General features: G+C 29.5%; 2 protein-coding genes and 1 pseudogene across 2 annotated transcripts; 2 read left to right on the forward strand and 1 right to left on the reverse strand.

The window, feature by feature from the left end:
• Positions 1-363: 363 nt before the first annotated feature.
• On the forward strand, positions 364-2,076 carry LOC124922480 (esterase C25G4.2-like). The gene is made up of 5 exons (XM_047463209.1): positions 364-774; positions 870-968; positions 1,046-1,235; positions 1,646-1,747; positions 1,874-2,076. The coding sequence occupies exons 1-5, from the start codon at positions 403-405 to the stop codon at positions 1,930-1,932; spliced, it is 822 nt and encodes a 273-aa protein (XP_047319165.1). The 5' UTR covers positions 364-402; the 3' UTR covers positions 1,933-2,076.
• Positions 2,077-11,858: 9,782 nt separating this feature from the next.
• Positions 11,859-12,692, forward strand: LOC124922481 (60S ribosomal protein L23-like). The gene is made up of 3 exons (XM_047463210.1): positions 11,859-12,111; positions 12,511-12,552; positions 12,646-12,692. The coding sequence occupies exons 1-3, from the start codon at positions 11,859-11,861 to the stop codon at positions 12,690-12,692; spliced, it is 342 nt and encodes a 113-aa protein (XP_047319166.1).
• A 331-nt stretch (positions 12,693-13,023) lies between these two features.
• LOC124937890 lies at positions 13,024-14,238 on the reverse strand (annotated as a pseudogene).
• Positions 14,239-14,628: the final 390 nt, after the last annotated feature.

Here is a 14,628-nt window from a genome sequence, read left to right on the forward strand (position 1 = left end):
ATTCGTGCAAATACACGGACTAAATTTTAGTATACTAAAATGTCACATGAATTCAATTCTAATCTTAAACGTCTTAATTTAAAATTAATTTGTAATTGAGTATTAATGTGAAATTAATCATGCTAAATTTTTGAATTTGAATAAATAGAAAGATTAAATATGTTATTCAAAATTTTGTAAAATAAAGGCATACTATATATATTTTTTCTTCATTTAATTTTGGCCAAAATTTATCTATAAAGAGTCTTAATGTATAATCCTTTCCCTTTCATATTATCAAAGCTAAAATACAAGGTAATTCCTAAATTTTCTTATGTCACTCCTTTCTCTCTTTTTAATTATGTTTTCGATTTATCTTATATTGTTAAAGTTTCGCTATCACAAAGCTGCATCGCGCGCCTCATGATTTGCCGACCATGGCCGCCACCTACCATTTGGTCGGAGAAGAAGACAATTAACGGCCACCGATTTCCTTTCAATTTACTATTCCGACCTATTCATCGTCCATTCACACCCGTTAATCAATCTGCAGATAATCGAGGGCAGACAATTGAAATGGAAAACAATAGTGCAGCTAAGCCCAGAGTACTCTGCCTCCATGGATACAGAACAAGCGGTGAAATTCTTAAGAAGCAGATATTTGGTGCGTGGTCGGAGAAAGTAACTTCAAAATTAGACCTCGTATTCCTCGACGGTCCAAATCCCGCCCGTGGGAAGTCCGAAGCTGAGGGTTTTTGTGATCCTCCTTATTACGAATGGTATCACGCTAATGAGGTTTCATTTCTTTCCAACTAGATGTGATTTGAATTCTTAATCCTTTTGTAAAATTTCAATCAATTGATTCAATATCTATGATTACTCCTCCATAGGGCTTCACTGAATACTATCATTTCGAAGAATGTATTTCTTACATTGAAGATTACATGATTAAACATGGCCCTTTCGATGGTCTTCTTGGGTTTTCTCAGGTTTTGCAGTCAACCTGTTTGTTAAAATGTCTCAATGAGTTCTACTTTGATAACTGACATATTTGTGATGAATTCAGGGAGCACTTTTATCGGCAGCATTTCCCGGGATGCAATTGAATGGAGTTGCTCTCACCGGAGTTCCAAATATCAAGTTTGTGATTCTTGTTTCAGGTGCTATATTTGGAGGACTCAAGTTGTTTGGCTCACCCAAACTTGCTGCTAATGCATTTTCTTCGCCTATCAGATGTTCATCTCTCCACATTATTGGTAACTAATGCTGAATTCATTTCCTCTTTTTCTGAATAAACTTGAAGATCACATCGAATGAGGTTTAGGTCAGACCCTAAGAACACTTTGATTACAAACTGGAGTTGGACTGGTTTCTTGACTAGCTATTGGAGTTGTCAGTTCTCCTTCAGAACTATTTGAAGTGTTGTTCTTTCATTCTTCTTCCAGTGCCAACCTTGTTCTTGCTCAAAATTTCAAAAATCACATCTTTACTCATATTTAGTAATTTTCAAATCACCCACTTTATATCGAACAATATTTTCTCTATAAATTCATATTATCTCAAAGAAACACTTGCATCAAACAAGCCTTAATACTTAGTTTTTGTTTGGAAACAACTTCTTAGCCAACTCTCAGAATTTCTATCAAATTGCATCCTTTGTTCACAGGGGAAATGGATTTCTTGAAGGAAAAGGGAATTGAGTTGTTGGACTCTTTTGTGGAGCCGACAGTAATCCATCATCCCAAGGGACACATAGTTCCTAGGCTTGGTTAGTAAATCATTGCTTTGAAGATTATGTTTATGATTTGTGTTTTGATTGTTTTGAAAATGGTTAGACTAAAAATGGGAACTCCATCAAATTGTAGTAGCTAATTGGTTCAAATTTTGTACGCAGATGAGAAAAACATGGAAATTATGCTTGGGTTCATCGAGAAGATTGAAAAGTTGCAATAGTGTTATTTTACTTTCGAATAAAGATGAGGATAGGGTTGTAAACGAATCGAATCGAAGCGAATATTACTGTATTCGATTCGTATTCGTGAAACTATTCGAATATTCGTATTCGTATTCGAATTTTTTTCGAATAATTAATGTGATTCGTATTCGATTTGAAATTGATATTCGTATTATTCGATTCGATTCGAGTATTCGATTCGATTTTTTTTAAAACATATTTTATACAATTTATTCGAAAATTTGAAAATTAATATTTTTACATAATATATAACAATTTATTCGTAAGGCACCATCACATTCATCATCATTTATCTCGATCATAGTTTTCTCCCTTTTCATAACAAATATGTAATTAGAGCTTAAAATGTTAAAAAATATATCTATATTCTAAATGATATACAATATTTAATAATTATATTAGATATGGGTTACAACTGGTCAAGAAATACATGTCCGGAGAAGAAAATGACTCACCGAAGAAATCACTGGAGTAGTGTCGAGAGGAGAAGACGACGAGCGAAGAAGAGAACTACATGGAGGCGGCGGCGGCGACTGGAGAAAAGAAGAGATTAGATTGAGGCGGTGGTAGGTTTTGAGTGATTAGCAGCAGGATGACTAGATGTGGGTTTCAAGTTTTCAACCTTGTACTAGGGTTTTAGAATAAATAATATTTATAAAATTAAAATTAATAAAATGGTATATATATATTTAATATATATATATATATAATATAATATATATATATATAATAAATATATTATATTATATATATTATATTATATATATATATATATTATAATATAATATATATATATATATAAATGAATATTTAATCGAATATTAGCGAATACCGAATCGAATATCTTGATTTTGTAGTCGTATTCGTTTATTAGTCGAATCGAATCGAATATTTTTATTCGAATTCGAATCACAAAATTACGAATACGAATATCAAAATTCGAATACGAATACCGAATCGAATCAAAAGTATTTGATTCATTTACAACCCTAGATGAGGACCCATTTGTGTTTTGGGCTGCCCTAGCCTGATAGAAAAATATTTTATTTTATTTTAATTTTTTTGTTTTTTTTTATTTTTTTTTTGTTCAAGTCAGTATTAAAATTTGATAAAAAATTATTATTATTATTATTTTATTTTTTTGAAATTTGATTAATAATTTGTATATTGAAACAATATGCTACAATATCTTATGCTCACCGTGTTATTATATATATAATTATTGATAAGATAATATATATTTTATATGATTAATGTGAGAAAAAATAAAAGATAAATTAATAATCAATGAAAATATATATAATATAGTCTTATTATAAATATAAAATATATATATTATTTAATTGTCTATATCAATTAATTTATTTATTTTTTTTATAATTATATTTATATTTATATATTATATAAATATTATCTTTTATTATTAATTTTATATAAATATATTTTATTTTATCACTAATCATATAAAATATATATATAATAAAACTTTTATATATATATAATTTTTATAAATAATAAATAATTTATATTTCTTTATTATTTACTCTCATTTTAATTAATTATATATATATATATATTATATATTTAATTTCCTATATTCTTAATTAATTTATTTTTCTCTCATTATATTTATATATTATATATATTTTCTTTATTATTAATGTATTAATTTATATAAATATATTTTATTTTATCACTAATTATATAAAATATATACAATAACACCTTAATATATATATATATATATATATTTTTTTTTTTATAAATGATAAATAATAATAATTAATTTCTCTTTTCTAATTATAAATGTTAAATAATAATAGCGAAGGGATAGAGAGAGAATTTGGTGAGGGAATTTTGTGAGAGATTGACTTGGCATCACTTTTTGGAAAATGTAAAAGTGGGAGGAAAGAGGGAAAATAGAGAAATTATTTGATTTTTTCAGCGAATAAAATTATGCCAAATCATTCTCTCACCAACTTCCCTCACCTAATCATTTCTCATAATAATAATAATAACTTTTTTTTATATATATATTTTTAATTTTTCTATCACCATGTGTGAATATATATTATATTTAAATTTTATTTTTTCTAATTAATTTATATTTATCTAATCTAATCCTATATATAATTCTCTCTCATAATATACATATATATATATATATTTATTTTATATTTTTTAATAATTTTTTTTTTTTATATTTCTCTATTGCTTTCTTAATTAATTTTTTTTCTTTACTATATATATTATTTTTTTTGATAAAAAAAAAGTTAAATAAGAAAAAAAAAGAATAAATAAGAAAAAGGAAAAAAATAATTATAAAAAGAGAGTGTAAGAGAGTAAAATATAAAAATATAAATTTAAGAGAAGATATTATGTTTAACAAGTAAAATAAAGATGAATAAAGTTTATATATAATATAATATATAATATATATAATATATATATATATATATTATAAATATGAGATATAAAGTTTGAACTCAAGATGCTCAAAAACTTGACCGAGTTGAGCTTGACCGTTGAGAGAATACCTCAGTATCAACTATCAATGACGGATTTCACGGCCACCTCTTTTTCGCCAAGGGTCTCACAATTCATTCCATTCACGACGAGCGCAGTGCAGGGAAAACGATGGAGAAGACTAATAGCGAACAGAAGAATGATGAAGTCGAAGAAACAGAATCCAGATCCGAGCTCAGCACAAAGAGAGGATTCGATTTCATATCCTAGTGGCGGAAGCACACTAATAACGCAGATGCTCAAACGCAACTACATTAGAAGCGGGAAAGTCGAACAAAGAGATGATCGGATAATAATTTAAGCCGGTAAAAGAAATCTAGACCGAAGAATTGGTGACGGAATTGCCGAGGTCTATCTATGTCTGCTCTTGGTGTCAGCGTATAGGGAGAGATACAGGATCATCGAATCCTTACATTGCTTCTTCTTTCTCTTTCTCCTGTTATCTATCTAACAAATTTCTCTTGGTGTCAACTTCCTGAAAAGAGTAATTTCCTCTTTCTCCTGTTATCTATCTAACAAATTTCTCATCTGTTTTGACTATATGGTTCATTATGAGTGGGTTTTTCTCTTTTCATGCCTACTAAGATAATTTTGTTTCAACTGAAACTATTGCATTGATTTGGTTCAACTGAAACCATTGCATTGAGTTCTCATGCGGTGTTCTAAAATCGAACTAGAAGACACTGTTCTAAAGTCTAAAGAGTTTATGGATTCGTCTTACTCGTACTATTTGAAGCTTTGAGTGCTAAAACAATGTGGATTTTAAGTTTATGTGAATATTTGTCAGGTACTGCTGCTTCAGATACAACTATCCTAGGTAAATTGGGAAACAAATGTGATAAAGGCATAAAAAAGTTGAAGATTTTATGGGCTATTCGTGGCAAAAACTGTATGATCTTTAAGTAAATGCTTTCTTTTGGTATCAAGTGAATGTGCTTTTTGTTATCAGTCATGATATGCAATATTTATGTCATAGCTGCAATAGAATCATAACATTGTTACATCCTTTTATATATGTTTCTAAAAAGATAATATTCAATTGCTGAGTGGAATTATACCTAGAATTGAAATTAGAGCATGATATAGTTCTAGGGGTCTGATGTTGGATGATCAAACTTAAAACTCTTCTTTTATATATATATATATATACGAAAGTTGATCCCCTTGGAGACTCGAGAGACTTAATCTGTTAGTTCATGTAATCTGTGTTAAAACATGATATAGGCCCAGCCTTTCAAGGGTCTGTTGTTGCCTGTTGGATGATCAAACTTAAAGATCTTCTTATTTATGAAACCGGCTCCTTTGAGGGTTGAGAGACGTAATCTGCCAGTTCATATAATCTGTGTTAAGAAGAACATTATATAGTTCTAGGGGTATGTTGTTGGATGATCAAACTTAAAACTCTTCTTATTTATGAAAGCCGATCCCTTTGAGACTTTGAGAGACTTAATCTGTTAGTTCATGGAATGGTTTGTTGTTTTCTTTTTTTATGAGAGGGTCTCAATGTGGAGAAGAATTGGCTCTAGAACATAAATAGGTTGAATAAGAGGATTGGGCTGTATTTTATTGAGTTTCTAATTTGAAACAAGACACATTAGTTAATGCTCTGTTTGTTTTTGTTCTCTTTTTGTGCCACTTCCATTGGCTAGACATGAAGCATCAAGAACTAGGGTTTGATGAGGACTCTATGATTTTTATTAGCCTCAGTGTTTATTGTATTATGTGGTTTTCTAAACTATATATTTATCTATTCATTTGATAAATGCAGTGAAACTAGTCCCAGTTTAGCTGATCCAAAAATGCAAATTAATTAAGGTTTTAGCAGAAGGTGGTTATGAGAAGATCTACACGATTCATTTGCTTGCTATTAAGACTAAAAGGTGCTATTAAAAGATATATATACGGTTCAATTATTTGTGTTTGCAAATATCTTTGCAATTTTGACATCTTCTTCTCCATTGATGCTTGATAGGTGATTATACCACTTCACCTTCATTGAGAATAACTCATCATGAAGAGTAGTAAATCCAGGTAATCTCTATACATTTATAACTATGAACTTTGGTAGATGGGTTTTCTAAACCATGATCTTATCTTCAATGAAAAATAGAAAGGGTGCTAAATAACCCAAAACAAATAACTGACTCTTAACAAAGCTGTTAATAAAACTGAAAAACTAAACTAGTAGCCTTTATCAAGTCAAGCCACTAAATTAGCTGCATTTATTAAATAAAATCAATTAAATACTAACAAATAAATTAAATTGTATCAGCATTTACTTGATCAGTTATATCCATTGCTCTTTTCAAACCTTCAAAAGTCTCAATTTTCAAAATTTTGTCATTATGTCTGTAATATGCTGATTCGTCCTGCAATGCATAAGTTCAAATAATTTATCATTGGACAGTTCAATGATGAAGTGATATCGGGGGATATGTTTACTTCTTCAATGCAATAATGCATTTTTAGATAATTTGATAGTTGAAGCATTATCACATAATAATGTAGTGCATTTTTCTTAAAATAATGTAAACTTCCAAAATCATTTTTATCCAAACAGCTTGACAGACTCCAGCAGGTTGCTGCTACCAATTTTTCCTCAGTAATTGATAAAATAACAATCGGTTTCTTTTCCCATCATGAACACATAACCAGTGGTATTTCTTTGATATCATGGTCTCTTGCATACAAGGGGGGAGCTACATGGGTGGGGCTATAATCCGGGTAAATTTTTTAAAATACATATAAATAATTTTAAAAAAGTATATATTAAAATAAATATATGTTTTTTTGTTTGTTAATTTAATCCTTATTCTTAGAAGGTTTATTTTTAAATTAAATTATTTCTCAATCACTTACCTTCAACTGAAATAATTTAGTGGTTTATAACTACCTCTCTTACTCTCTTTTTTTCTTCTTCTATATTTCACCAAACTAGGCTGAAATCTATCTTTTATATTTAATTTTTGATATTTAATTTCTCATGTTTTCTTAACCTAATTTATCTTTAACCAACTTATGTCTCCCTCCTTTGCCTCCTTTTGATCAAATTAGGCTGAAATCCATTTTTCATATTTAACTTCTCATGAAAAAGTAAAAAAGGAAAAACAATATTATTGAAAAAAAAATACTTTAATACTGAAAAGAGCAATCTGTTTTCAAATTTCCAATAGATGAAATTGATCTTAATATTCTTGAACAATATCCCACAATTCAGATTTTTATATGCCAACATCCTGTTAATCAACAAAATGAAATTATACGAGCTTATATTAAAATGGGTCTGTATCAACCTAAGTTGAATGAGTATTCAAGAACTATGTATGAATCACAAATGCAATATTGTAAATTTCAATACTCGTGGTTTAAAATGTTTTCTTAGGTAAAGTGCTCTTTATCAAATGATTCAATATTTTGTTTTTTTTGTTTTCTTTAAAAAAAAATCACATTTTATTCTTCATTCACTATTGATGAATTTAATAATTGGAAAAAAGTTAACGAAGAAGTTAATTGTTCACTTTTAATGCATTTGGGATGTCCTACTTTATGACATAGTAATACAGTGAAATATGTTGAAGATTTTATGAAAATAAGTAGATATATTGATAAAATGTTGAATGCCCAAAGTTTAGAAGAAATCGATTGCTACATAAACGACAATTGAGATCTTCTGAACTCCATTTTAACTTTGGGCATTTAAACATTTTGTCAATTTGTTTACTTATTTTCTTCAAATTAACGCATTTCACTGCATTACTATGTGATGAAGTATGATCTCCCACATTCATTAAAAGTGGACATTTAACTCCATCTTTAATATTTTCCAATTATTAAAACCATCAATAGTGAATGAAGAATTACGAAGTGATTTTTTTTGAAAAAAAAACAAAAGTATTAAATCATTAGATGAAAAGTACTCTAACTAGGGAAACTTTTAAAACCACGAGTATTAAAATTTACGATACTGAGTTTGTGATCCTTACTTAGTTTTGGATACTCATCAAACTTAGGTTGATACAGACCCATTTTAATATAAGTTCGCTTAATTTTATTTTGTTGATTAATGGGATGTTGCCATATAAGAATTCGAATTGCGGGATCTCGTTCAAGAGTATTAAGATCAATTTCAACAATTGAAAATTTTAAAACAGGCTACTCTTTTTCAGTATTAGACGTATTTTTCTCAATGCTAATATTAGATTGAAAATTTATCTCATTAACCGTCAATAAAGATTAACTTTCTTGAAAAACGATAATAATTTTTTTCTTTTTTATCTTTTCATTTTATATTGTATTCTATTAACAAAAACATAGAATCATACAGAGAATATATACAATCTTATACTATAAAGAAAATTAAGCTAGAGTAGTTGAAGAGAAATTAAATTAAAAAAATATGAAAAATTAAATTAATTAAGTTTTAAATAAGTGAATATTAACTATATAAATAAAGAAAATATGAAAGATGGATTTCAGTCAAGTTTGGTGTATATATAAGAAAAATATAAGAGGTAGTTATAAACCACAAAATTAGTCTAATTTAAATTGAAGGTAATTCGTTGAGAAATAATTTTAAAATAAACCTAACCTATGAGAGTCTCTATAGCCAAGTCACAAACAGTGTAACCTAATTTAGTTCTTATATCTCTTCATTGGTGAATTAATCTCCAAATACATTGTATTCATGTCAAGTTGATGGTTTCTAGATCTCTTAGTGGAAGTGAAGTGTTGTTGGATGACATATTTAGGGGTGAGCATTGGGTGGTTTAATCCGAAATCCAATCTGAATCCTAAATACTAATTCGGATTGGATATTTCGGATTGGACTAAGATCGGATCGGATTGAGTTCGGATTGAATTAAATCGGGTTAGATTAGGATTATCCAAATTATCTAAATAAAAATATATTTTTTAATTAATTTTCTTTAAATTAAATTTCATCTCAATACAATATATATTTTATTTATCATCACTTAACAATGATATTTATTTTTATTATTATTTTTTTTATTTTTATTATTTTTTTCAGATTCAAATTTAATAATAATAAAAAATTCGAATTTAAAAAAAAATAAAAAAATAAAAAAATAAAAAAATATTGTTGACTAATTTCAAGATGATATATATAAATATTTTTTAGTTTGGATTATCCAAACCATTTTCAATCCGATCCGTATTAATTAGTAAAATGGTTTGGATTACGGATTGAATAAATTTAGTTTGGATTTAATACAGATCGAACAAAACAGATTGGTTTTACGCTCACCCCTAGGCATGTCATCTTCAATATTGGGAGCATTTGATTCAATTTTGATCAAGTGGATTTGAACACTAGTTTTCTCACTCGCATATGACTTACTCTCATTTTGTTTTCTATAATCCCACTGTTCCTGATTGGTTCTTTTTTGGCTCAAAATATTTTTTTTTTTTCTAAATCCCAAACACTTGTTTTCTTCAACGATAACATCTAGACTTATGACCACCTTTTTGTGATAGGATCATTGAGTTTATATGCCTTAGACTCTCTTCTTACACCCAAGAAAACACAAATGTGACTTTTATCATCAAGTTTTTGTCTCCTTCAATTTGGAACATGGGCATGCACAATACAACCAAACACCTTGAAATAACTAACAAAGGGTTTTATCTAATTTCATATCTATTCAGGGGTTTTTCCTTCTAATAAGTTGTGAAGCCTTTGCTCATTATATGTGTACACCACTCAGCTGCTTCTGCCCAAAAAAACCTTTGAAACTTTTCTGCCCGACAATAGATTTCTAATTGAATTCATAATAGTTATTTCTCCTTTATGATACTCAATTTTGTTGGGTGTATAGGATGTCATTAACTGTCTTTTAATCTCATTCTTTTCACAGAAATTATTAAACTCTTTAGAATTGAATTCACAACCTCTATCTGTTCTAAGGCAGATCAACTTTTCTCCACTTTAATCCTCAACTTTCAGTTTAAAGTTTTTAAAATTTTCAAACACTTCTGATTTTTCATATAAAAAATAAATTCAAATATTTCTACTAAAATCATCAATAAATGTGAGTAAATACGGTTAGAATTCATAAATAACGAATTCTTACAAATAATATATATATATATATATATATATATATATATATATATATATATATATATAATAATGTGTTTGAATGAGTTATTACATCCCTTTATACAGGGGTAAGATAAATTTTACAGATGTGGGACAAAATAAAATTGCAATATAAATATATGTTAACATCCCCTACTCGTGATGGTGTAGTGAGAAACATTGAGAATTTGTCAAGAAAGAACCGGTGACACTTGATGATGTGTGCCTTTGTGAGAAAATCTGCAAACTATATCAAAGATGAGACAAAATGTAAGAATTGTTAACATATATTTATATTGTATTTGTATTATGTTCTACATCGGTTTGATGTGTATTGTTGATGTGTATTGTAAAATTTATCTTAGCCATAAAGGAATGTAATAGCTCATTTTGTAAACACATTATATATATATGAAATTAAAACATCGGTTTAATTAAAACTCTATTTTGATACACTTCTTACTTTTGATATTATTTGTAAGAATTCATTATTTATTTAATTAAACGTCGTTCTAATCTTATTCATATTTATGTTGAAATGATGTTTCATTAAATAAATCTAACGATAACAACGTTTCATTTATTGATGATTACACTCGCTATTGTTGGATTTATTTAATGAAACATCGTTTCAGCATAAATATGAATAAGATTAGAATGACATAAATATGAATAAGATCAAAACGACGTTTTATTAAATAAATAATGAATTTTTACAAATAACATAAAATTTAAAAAAATATATCAAAAGAGAGAAAGTTTAATTGATATAGGGAAATTTGATGAAATGACCCTCATAAGAGGTCTAATTCCAAAAAAGGCCCATTGTTGATAAAGTTGGCAAAAAGAGTCTTTTTGCCCTGTGAAAAGTCTGTAATACCATCGTGCGCCTGTTTTATTGCTCAATTACGAGAAATATATTTCTCGCATTTGGCTCAATTACGAGAAATATATTTCTCGCATTTGGCTCAATTACGAGAAATGTATTTCTCGCATTTGGTATTTCTCGCATTTGTCTCAATTATGAGAAATGTATTTCTCGCATTTGATAAATATTATCCGGCCACGAATCCTAAATTTAGGGTTTTCTCATATAAAAACTCTAAAACCCTAATTTCACATTGTCCTTGTATTCTAAAGCTGCCAAAGTGTCGAAGCGAGGTTAGTTTTTTCATCTTCTATACAATTCTCTGTTAACTACATGCTTGATACTTGTAATTCAATGTTGAAAAACAACACGTTTCAGGTCGCGGAGGATCGGCGGGAAACAAGTTCTGCATGTCACTGGGTCTTCCTGTGGTGGCTACGGTCAACTGTGTCGACAATACCGGCGCGAAGAGTCTCTACATCATATCGGTGAAGGGGATCAAGGGTCGTTTGAATCGATTGTCGTCTGCTTGTGTGGGAGATATGGTTATGGCGACGGTGAAGAAAGGGAAACCTGATTTGAGAAAGAAGGTCATGCCTACTGTCATTGTTAGACAACGCAAGCCGTGGCGCCGAAAGGATGGAGTGTTCATGTATTTTGAAGGTGATTTAGTAGATTCTGATTTTGTTTTGTGTTATAACTTATTACTTGTTTAACCAATTTTTTGTTATTCTTTACTAGAACAGTTAGACAAGAACCCACTCTTTTCATGATCTGATTGATATAATCTCTTATTTGTTATGCTGAGGATTTAGAAATAGTTTTTCTTTAGTATTGGTTTTCAAGGGTGTTTGGCTATTTTATATACCCACTAAGATATTAAAGAAAGAGTATTAGGGATAATGAATAGAGTTTATGGTATGATGAATGATGTATTTAGAAACACTATACTCACTTATTTGCGTTCTAAGTCTTACATATTTCTCGGTCTTTTTTATATATGAAATTTGTTGATTGTAATATGTAAATATCTTGGTTGATAAATATGTTGTTACTATGCAGATAATGCTGGTGTGATAGTGAATCCTAAGGGAGAAATGAAAGGTAAAAAATGTCTCAAAATGTGTTAAATTACTATATCATCTTTAGACCTCATTTATTAACTCACAATTATTTGTTTAATGGTAAAATAACCAGGTTCTGCCATTACTGGTCCAATTGGGAAGGAATGTGCTGATTTATGACCCAGAATTGCAAGTGCTGCCAATATTATTGTTTGATAAAGCCAGGGGACTCATTTGCTTTTAAAAACTTGTCAATTTTGTTTTTTGATTCACAACTGAGATTAGAATCATATACCCTTTCAATTCTTGTGATTTTTATTGATTTGGTTTTGGTTTTATGCATATGCTTTGCTCATTACAAGTTGGATCATTCCTCTTTAAGATTTGAGATAATGGTGGTAACAAAATATATTGCTGTAACATATAATATATTGAAACACAATGCAGAAAAAACTTTGTTTTCTTCTTGTCTGGTAGTACACTTTATTATCATTATTATTATCACCAAACAAGACTAAGAAGTTCTTCATCTTCTTCTTAGTACATCTTCCCTTCACTCATCTGCATCTTTGCAATGTAATCAAACAAACTCCCATCAAAACACCTTATTGCCTCTTTAGACAACATTCCTTCACTATCCCGAGCTAGAACATACAAAATTATTCACTCCACCTTAGCCGCAAACTTGTTTAGCGATTTCAATATTAAAATAATACCAAAGGAAAACAAAAATCTATTCTTTCTAGTTCATAGTTCATACATACCATCCGAAGAAGTCCAATGCTACTCGATTTGCTTCAGTCATCGCCCACATCCCCCCAAAAGTGAGCCTATCAGGTATAGTGAGTGCATACTTGCTAAACATGTTCTCAAAGTTCACCGGCATGTACCTTCCTTCTGTATCATAAGTTCCAGAATCACTTCCATGTTTGGCTTTATGGATGTTGGCTATGTATATAGAAAGGAATGGAGAAGGTATCCATCCCTTCATCCATCACAAAATATGTTAGAAATGGATACAATTTCACAAGATTGGTTGATTTAAAAGCAGAAAATACTCACAGGAAGAGAATGATAACTCATAGCTTCGTTTATAAACATAGACATTACAAGAGATACAATAATATTAAAACCAAGTTGACACAAATCTGCATCTCAAACAATATCATCAAAATCTAAAGAACCCATATTTAAAAATTGACAATTTCATTTGAAAATCTAAATTTTAGAGTATTTATATGAGAACCCTAAATTTAAGTTCGTGGCCGGAGAATATTTACCATTTGCGAGAAATACATTTCTCGTAATTGAGTCTGCTGTCATTATTAGACAACGCAAGCCCTGGCGTCGAAAGATTACTATTCCATTGTCATCTTGATCAAATAAGGAATCATGTTGCTGGAGGACACTCATGCCATATTGAGGGTGCCCTATTGTTCCTTGTGGATGGTCCATATCAGGAGCAGTCGACCCTCTAGCCAAGTCTGCATATTTGATGAAAAAAGACTCAATCTCAAAGATCTGATAATTTGAAAGAACAAGATCTAGCTAGAGAATATATACAAGGCTTTGGAAGTGTGGTGTCAAAGTCGGAGCGAACATTGCGTTCGACGGTGACGGGGCAAGTGGAGCCTCCAATGATAAGGCGTTCTTGTCTTGAGTCGTCGTCATGTATGTGTGTTAATCTGATATCTAGAGATGAATGCATCGCGATAGCATCCTCCATTGGAGATTGTTCTTTCGTAGTTTATTGTAGATCGATTCGAAACCCTAGTCGTTTTCATATATTTTACAAATGTCTAAATCTCAATATATACTCAGATATACCAAATGCGAGAAATACCAAATGCGAGAAATACATTTCTCGTAATTGAGCGAAAAAACAGGCGCATGAGGGTATTACAGACTTTTCACAGGGCAAAAAGGCCCTTTTTGCCAACTTTATCAACCGTGGGCCTTTTTTGGAATTAGATCTGGGTCATTTATCAAATTTCCCATCGATAAAATTAATGTGTTTAAAAAAGAGCTATTACATCCCTCTATATAAGGATGAGATGAATTTTACAATGGGTTAACAAATACCTCTTTCCACTATTAGAAGTTGAATTTATTGGAC

This window comes from Impatiens glandulifera, chromosome 1, assembly GCF_907164915.1.
Source record: "Impatiens glandulifera chromosome 1, dImpGla2.1, whole genome shotgun sequence".
NCBI classification, from domain to species: domain Eukaryota; kingdom Viridiplantae; phylum Streptophyta; class Magnoliopsida; order Ericales; family Balsaminaceae; genus Impatiens; species Impatiens glandulifera.